We start from the raw sequence: 8,325 nt of genomic DNA, 5'->3' as shown, positions 1-8,325 counted from the left end.
CTTGCAGAAACATTGTACAAGTATAAACATACCGATTGGGTGATTAAAACCGATCCGGTATCGCGTGCAACGGCGTGGCGACAGTCTCCGGCGACGGGTATTCCGGCGAGACTTGCAGACGATGAACAGAGGGTATTTTCGAAGGGGTAAAGGATTTTGAAGGGTGTGAGAGTTTCGTATGGGTTCAGGGACTCTAAATAACACAACAATTTGACATTTAATCGACAAACTTCTGTGGATTAATTCCACTTTGAATTTTTTATAAAAACTCCGATTTCACGTGGTGTCGGGCATGCTTATTGAACAATTACAAAGCGTGGGGAGTTGTTTACGATCTGTGAGAGTGGTGGTGGCAGCGGAGTGGTGGTGGTGGCAGGGCTGTGGTGGCAGGGCTGTGGTGGTGGTGGCAGGGCTGTGGTGGCGGTGGCGGTGGTGGTGGTGGCAGCGGAGTGGTGGTGGTGGCAGGGCTGTGGTGGCGGTGGTGGTGGTGGTGGCAGCGGAGTGGTGGTGGTGGCAGGGCTGTGGTGGCGGTGGTGGTGGTGGTGGCAGCGGAGTGGTGGTGGTGGCAGGGCTAGTGGTGGTGGTGTTTAATATTTACTTAAATGGTCCTTTATGTTACAAATTTACACAATCAGTCCTTATTTACTAACTGACTTAACTGGGTTATAATTTTTGGACTGAAATGGCACCTTTCCAGAACGTGGGGGACGAAAATGACGCATTTTTGAAAAATGGACTGAAATGGCCAAAGTGACCAAACCACAGGAACGAAAATGGCAGTTAACTCCTATATAAATTTAATTCTTTACATTCTCATTTTGTTATTGGTAGCCTTCTATTTTTATACAATTTAGTTTTGTATATTTGTATGTTGTTTAGTTTGGAGTCAAGGTCTGTCTGGAAGCGGTTTGTCTATCCTTAGAGATGGAGATAAAATTTACATACATTCCACACTTTACTAATAACTTTGTTGTTTGTGTGGTTTTTGTGAATAAGTGGATAGTTAGTTTGATGGGTATGCTTTAAATTCTTTAGTGGGAGTTTAATGATGGGAATTGCACATAGAATAGGTCCTCAAGTGTGAATAAATTTCTTTTAAAAGATCCTATTAGTTTCACCCTTGTTTCACTTTGTTCTTTCTTTTTCTTTGTGACAATACATTGAACCAAAGCAATTCATGATTAATCATGTAAAGAGTCTAAATCAATATATAGACTTTGCGGCCAACAAATGAGACTGCATTTCCATGGAATTGATACTACCTAGTTGGATCCCACCTAATATTTCATGAGTGAGAAAATATGGTAGATGATAAATATTGATGAAAGTTAGAATCATCTTCACTATGTTTTTAGAAGTAGTATGTTAAACCATTTAGTTGGTTTAAGTTACATGAAATCAACTCTAAGATAATACAAGGTACTCTAGTTTTATAAAATAAAAAAAATAAAAAAAACCCCAATCGGGACACAAATAATTTGTGAGTTCTTGTATGTGAATGTTTTGATTCGATTTCTTAAAAAGACAAATTTATTAACGTGTATACAATGAAATATTTCTATCTTTACATAAAAAGTAGGCTATCATTATATTCATAGATTTTAACAGACAATTGATACGTACCGTTCATGTATCGCGTCATGACACAGTTTAAGTGAAATGTTATCACATTTTATTTTTGATCATTGGAGTTTGATGGTTTTTGATCGGGTAACAAGGATGGTTAACTTTTGTTGTGTGAACTCGTTAAATATATTAGTTGGCTTAGTGAAAAGGCCAAACATGCCTATCATCTAAGCTCATGATCACCTAAGTTAATAATCACATGATTAACTTTCATAAAAAATGATATCTTACTAAGTGATTACACTCATCAACTCTATAAATGGATTTGGTGAAAAGGCCTAAGTTGGTCCACCATGGGTAAAATATACAAAAGTTGACTTTGTACCTATGGTCAAGTTTTACAAACTTCATCATAACAAGTAACAACTTTGTCATTGATTAGGTGAAAGTTTAAATTAGCTTTTCAATTGTTTCATCCACTTGCAACCCAAATGCTTGTAACCCCGTGGTCGATAATGTATATTATAACACAATAGTTCGTCGGCTAAGCATTGGGTCAATAAGGTAATTGACATGTATTATGTAAAACACGGATCAATCTTGTATTTGTTTAAATGTCTTAAACCAACAATGATTCTTGTAAACATGACTTATGGAACTCGAGACTTAAGAGACATAATCCTCAACTAGAACTTATAATCAAGTTCTAAAGATCGATTTTGATGTTGGTTTTGCTCCTTAGACGCGTGTCCTAACAACCTCCCGAGTTTTCCACATTTTCAACGTGTCAATTTGAACTTTTATTGAATGCATTGTTGGTATCCTTATCCTTCCTTTCCTTTGAAGTAGGAAGTTGTTTTGTTACCTTCCTCTACCATGATGAGGGTCAAGGAATATCTTTAAATTTACCACTTTCTTGTGTTCTTTGAGATTAATCTACAAGCAAGTGGCTTCCAAGTTGCACAATACATTATTCATCTTTCTTGTGCTTTCACATGTGTTTAAGGGTGTAAGGGGTGCTCACCTAAGAGGTGAGTCCCCTCTCTTACGCCAAACCAATCCTCGTGTGTCACGTCAACTCCCCTCTTAAACTCCCCTAACACCCTAAATTGATGGCGGCACTCCCCTCTTAGGTGACTTGGTTTTTATTAAAAAAAAAAAAAAGTTTTGATTGGTCCACTCATCCTCTCTCCTCCCTCTCTCCTCCCCCTCTCTTCGGTGAATCCTCACCCATTTCACTCCCTCTCTCTACCTCACCTAAGTGTTGGCAGCACCCCCCTAATCGGCATTCTACCTCACCGAAGGGGTCACCGAATTACACCCCGATCACCCTAAAGTCTTTCAAGTACTTTGATAAGAAAGAATCCCACAACTTAGCGGATTCAACATTTGGTATACAACAAACAAAGCATCAAACATATCGTTCAATATGTGAACAATCGGCTAATACAAAGTAGCTTAGTAAAAGAATCCTTAGCTAACAACCAATATAAGGTCAAATTCTACAAACTTCATCATTAACCATTTGAGTATGGTCATTCGGTCTAGGGCTAATAAATGAGTTTGGAATCCGTACCTCCTAACTCATACGAGAGTTTAACCTAAACTTCCTTTGGTCTCTTATAAGACCATGATAGTGGTACACATGAATAAAGCCCCTACCTATGGGCGTTTTACGACACGTGTCATCCCAGTCAGCAAAGGGGCATTATGGGCGTTTTTCACAAATGGGCGTAGTGAGATAATGCCCAATAATGCATCATCAATGATTACCTAATTAGTATTTTCTTGTTTTTTTAATTTAAATATAAAGGTATTTGAGTTGGAAGCACATGATTGGCTGATCAAACCCCCCCTTCAGCGTTATTCAAAAAACGCCAAAAGCCAAAAAGCCGAAAACACGCCCAATAACGCCGGGGTGTAGTGGCGAACGGGCGTGATTGGGCGTTTTCTTCGAAAATTTTTTATAAAACACGTCCCATTACGGGCGGTCTAAGAGCATCCACAATGTGAGTGTTTCACAATCTGCCACCTGAACGTCACATCAAATTTTCATACTTCCACAAACCTCCACAAGCCCTATTAAAAATATTGTGTGTGTAAATCCCAAATAATGGATTAGATTAAAATCATCAACACTTTTCCAAAATAGTATGAAATTATTATGTTTTTTAACAATGTATAACCATAACCATTATGAATGAACTTTAAATGTCACCACAATTTAAATAACATATCACATCAATTTGCAAGTACCAATAAAAGAAGCCAAGGACTCAATCATAACAATTAACAAACCTTGTAATTCAATATAACTTTCATAAACATGTTACTTAAACAAATATGTACACATATTACTGTCATGGATGCACAATGTTTATAAGATTATCCAAATCCTCCAATTTTAAACAAGTATTTACAAACACAACATGAAGTCTTGCAACTATTTCTGTTTCATGGGTTCTGCTTTGCAAATAGGACATGAGTTCTTCAGTGACAACCATTTTCTGATGCACCCGACATGAAAATCGTGCCTGCAAACTCGTAGCATGCCTACATCGTCCATGTTTGCATACTCTTCCTGCAAATAAAACCGTAAATTAGTCAAAATATACAAGTAAACTTCTATATAATGCAAATCTCACCAGGCAGATGGCACAGGTTCCTTCATCTTGCATTTGGTCCGAAGAACAATAAATCGATTCTTGCATACATTTCGAGATTAGATGATCTGATAGGCCAGTGCCTACACTTCCAATTCTTTCCCCAAGTGCAAGTAGCTCCTATTAATTTCATTTAAAAAACAATAATAATAATAATATTAATAATAAAAAGAGTAAAATGCCATTTTCATCCATGAGGTATGGCCAGTTTTGCGAATTTCGTCCAAAGGTTTGAAATCTTGCCATTTTCATTTTCATCTGGCTTGTTAACTCCATCCATTTTTCTCCGTTAAGTCAGGGGCATTTCCGTCTTTTTTGTTAACTTAAATGGCAATTCGGTTTTTTTCAGAGGCATTCGATCTTTTTACATAAAGTAAAAAAGACCGAATTGTCCTCTAAGTTAGCAAAAAAAGACGAAAATACTCTTGACTTTACGGAGAAAAATGGATAGAGTTAACGAGCCGGATGAAAATGGCAAGATTTTAAACCTTTTGGGTTGCGGAAAAACAAACCTTTGGACGAAAGTTTCAAAACTGGCCAAACCTCGGGGACAAAAATGACATTTTACTCTAATAATCATAATGATAGTAGTAGTAGCAGCAATGATAATATTAAAAACGTAAATGTATCGGCCAACCTCGTAGCTCATGTCATCAATGTCAAGTCTCATATCCCGATGTAGATCAAATGGATTTCTAGATCCGTTGGAAGTTGACCGGTCCACAATCATAAGACCCTGCATATTCAAGATAAAAGTCAACACGGGTCAAATCTACAGATACAGCAACCACTACGTCATATCACTTTAACCGGTTAGCAGGTCAAATCACGCGACAAAAATTATCGGCAATGGACATACCTGAGATGGCGGTCGATCATGATAATTCACCCGCGATAAAGATCGGTATCTCCGGTCACTAGCGGGCCAGCCTACGGTGGATGAAGGCCTAGGCGGGTGGGAAGGATGACCATTGGTCGCTAGTCGCAGCCTATCGTCTGTCACGTTGGTTGAAGACAACCTGAAAGTTGGCGCAGACCTTTGACTTTGACTATATCCATTTTGAATTGCTCTCACAGACTGCGCAGAGGAACTCGGAAAATTTCGGAGAGCATGATTGTTATTTTGTGGCGCGTTTACTATCAACGAACTACGGGTACTGCTTCCTTGGAGAAACGGGTTTAATTCATAACTAATAGAACTGATATCTGCAATTTGAAGAATAAAATTTTTCATTCAGTAAAATGCCATTTTCCTCACTGAGGTTTGGTCAGTTTTACGACTTTCGTTCAAAGGTTTGTTTTTCCGCATTTGGATCCAAAAGGGTTGAAATCTTGTCATTTTCATCCGGCTCATTAACTCCATCCATTTTTTTTTCCGTTAAATCAAGGGTTTTTTCGTCTTTTTTGTTAACTTTAAGGGCAATTCGGTATTTTTAATACTTGTACATTATGCGAAGTACTTGTACATAAAGTGAAAAAGACCGAATTGCCCCTTGAGTTAACAAAAAAGATGAAAATACCCCTGACTTAACGGAGAAAAATGGATGGAGTTAACGAGCTGGATGAAAATGACAAGATTTCAAACCTTTTAGATCCAGATGCGGAAAAACAAACCTTTGGACGAAAGTCGCAAAACTGGTCAAACCTCAGGGACGAAATGACATTTTACTCTATTTCCTTTAAATTACGTTAAGAAAGTTGATGCTATGTACATGAAACCTTACCTTGAGCAACAGAAGACAGATGATTTGAATTCAAATTTATCGAGGGTGAAACCGAAACATCCATCGGTTGACTACTTGTGTAAAAGTCACACGATATATTATTTGCCAAATGATTTCTCACAGAGTTTGCTTCCAAGTCAAACGTTGACCGGCTTCTCACATTCCTTAGCGAGTTCTCCGCGCCGATCGAAAGGCCAATGGGGTTTGTCGTATGATAATCCCAAGGTGCGTGAAGAAAATTTGCGGGTTGACTTTCTTGCCACGGTTCATTGACCATTACAACATCAGAAGAACTTTGACCATCTGGAACACCAGGGCTTTTACGTTTAGAATGAACTCTTGCATTACCGATCCTAATATCGAATAAATCTTCTTCGTTAAAAGGATTTCCACTGTAATTAGATGAAGATGCTACGTAAGCAGATGGTGTATGTGTATGCATAGAAAGATCTGATGGACCAGCAACGTCTTGTTGATAATTCGGGATTTGTAGATTGTGAGGCAATGAAGAATATGCATTCGATGTTGGTGTATGATTACAATGTGTGTATTGTGCTCCATCGATCAACATATTATCTGTCGACATATAACAAAAAGGTTAGTTTTTTGTTCGTTAATCACTAACGATATGAAAGAAAATGAGTTATAATATTTACCTGTATGCGCGTAGATATTTTCTGCAAAGTTCCAGCTCGGATCGTTCTCGGTCTCTAGCATGTAGGATGGATTGAAATAACGCTGATGCGCCATTTTGATCAGAATCTTGACGGGTCGCCAAGATCACAATGATTGATTAAAAGATTATTTTTCCTTTAGAAAAAGTAATAAACAATAAATAAAGGTAAGGAACTACATCAAAATTAAGGCATAGAATGCCCACAAGTAAAACACAGCTTTGCAACATCTAAAGACACAAGAACAATACAAGAGATAATGCATATAAGAAGGACAACATAACTTTTAAAAGTTTAAAAAAAATTACAACTTTTAAAATATACGGTACAGTCCTAAACATATTGTTGACTTTTCAACCAAGTTCGTCACGAATTTCAAACAATCATAACCTTTTATACATTAATACTTTTTAGAGTAAAGTACACATAGATGGTCCTTGTGTTTTACTAAAATTTCGGATTTGGTCCCTACTTACTTTTTCAAAAGTAGGGAGATGGTCCATGTGACCATGTGGTTTGCCCTTTGTAATGCATTCCGTCCCCAGAATATTCCTAAAGTACATGGTCCCTGTGGTTTGCACTTTGTAACGCATTTAGTCCTCAACTTAGACATGCTAAAACCTTTGAATTTGTTGATTGAGGACTAAACGCGTTACAAAGTGCAAACCATAGGGACCATCTATGTACTTTTAGAAAGCTATGGACCAAATTCAAAATTTTGGTAAACCACACCCACGATTTGTGTACTTTAATCTGCTTTTTAAAATAAAGTACAACATAACATATTAACGAGCATTTTATTCTCTTTAGATACTCTGTTGAAACATTTTTTTTTAATTTAAAAAAAATAACATGTTACATGACTACTGTATCTAAATGAACATCTACCTTACTGCAATATATATCATAAATTAAAGTAAAATAAACTAAACTTGTGCAACAAATCTTTCAAACGGTTATACATACATCTGAATTTCATACATACACGATCAAATAAAACAACCGATCAACAAAAATAAGCAAAACAAGAAGAGATTAATGAAAACAGTAGAAATGAATTAAGAATCGAAAGAATTCATGTAAAATTGTGTAAGAAATCAATGATCGGTTGATGAGGAAACTGAAAGGGAAGAATGATTCATACCTGTGTGTGTTTGACGGTGTGGATGAAAGTGAAATGCGAATTTGCGATTGAAGGAGAGAGAGAGAGAGGAGAGAGTGAGGGGATTCGGTGGAAGGAAGAAGGCTTTAAAAAGTGTGTGCGTATGAGTTGGGTTACAAGGAAGTAATGTAATGTAATGGATTCACATCTTAACTATAGGTATATTCTTATATTATATCCTGATTTTTGTTTATATAAATTTTCTTACAAATTTAATGACTTTTTATATAAAGTTATGAATGAATAAACGCACCTTATATTATATCCTGATTTTTGTTTATATAAATTTTGTTACAAATTTAATGACTTTTTATATAAAGTTATGAATGAATAAACGCGCCATGTTTTTTACAAATGTAAATATGTAATGAACGAATGGGATTCGTTGTGTTTTGCGGAAGACGTGTTCGTTTGGTTCGTTACAACACGAGTACAGTAGTTGGCATTTGGTAGAGCAACCGAAAGAGATAAAAACGAATAATGATACTAATGTAATGTAATATGTAATATACATGGTCGTAGCATAGTGGGGGCGG

The 8,325-nt window shown here is 36.8% G+C and overlaps 1 protein-coding gene across 2 annotated transcripts; it reads right to left on the bottom strand.

Moving 5' to 3' along the window:
- Positions 1–3,855: 3,855 nt before the first annotated feature.
- On the bottom strand, positions 3,856–7,921 carry LOC110924670 (probable E3 ubiquitin-protein ligase RHG1A). 2 transcript variants are annotated; one of them, XM_022168664.2, is made up of 7 exons: positions 7,772–7,921; positions 6,610–6,763; positions 5,954–6,529; positions 5,089–5,435; positions 4,867–4,965; positions 4,212–4,349; positions 3,856–4,147 (listed from the first exon to the last, which is right to left on the bottom strand). In XM_022168664.2, the coding sequence occupies exons 2-7, from the start codon at positions 6,701–6,703 to the stop codon at positions 4,010–4,012; spliced, it is 1,392 nt and encodes a 463-aa protein (XP_022024356.1). In that variant the 5' UTR covers positions 6,704–6,763; positions 7,772–7,921; the 3' UTR covers positions 3,856–4,009. The 2 variants fall into 2 exon arrangements, with proteins under 2 accessions (XP_022024356.1, XP_022024360.1); XM_022168668.2 differs by having other exon boundaries at positions 6,610–6,715; positions 7,772–7,914.
- Between the last annotated feature and the right edge of the window lie 404 nt (positions 7,922–8,325).

This window comes from Helianthus annuus, chromosome 2 (assembly GCF_002127325.2).
Source record: "Helianthus annuus cultivar XRQ/B chromosome 2, HanXRQr2.0-SUNRISE, whole genome shotgun sequence".
NCBI classification, from domain to species: domain Eukaryota; kingdom Viridiplantae; phylum Streptophyta; class Magnoliopsida; order Asterales; family Asteraceae; genus Helianthus; species Helianthus annuus.
Note: the sequence above shows the minus strand (reverse complement) of the source record. Positions and strands in the feature narration are given on the sequence as shown.

What these genes read in the sequence shown, in the direction of transcription:
- LOC110924670 (XM_022168664.2), bottom strand. Translation starts at nt 6,703, where the DNA reads ATGGCGCATCAGCGTTATTTCAATCCATCCTACATGCTAGAGACCGAG. An exon ending in AAATATCTACGCGCATACAG is followed by an intron (nt 6,530 to 6,609) that starts GTAAATATTATA and finishes ATATGTCGACAG; the next exon opens with ATAATATGTTGATCGATGGA. An exon ending in GAACCTGTGCCATCTGCCTG is followed by an intron (nt 4,148 to 4,211) that starts GTGAGATTTGCA and finishes TTTTATTTGCAG; the next exon opens with GAAGAGTATGCAAACATGGA.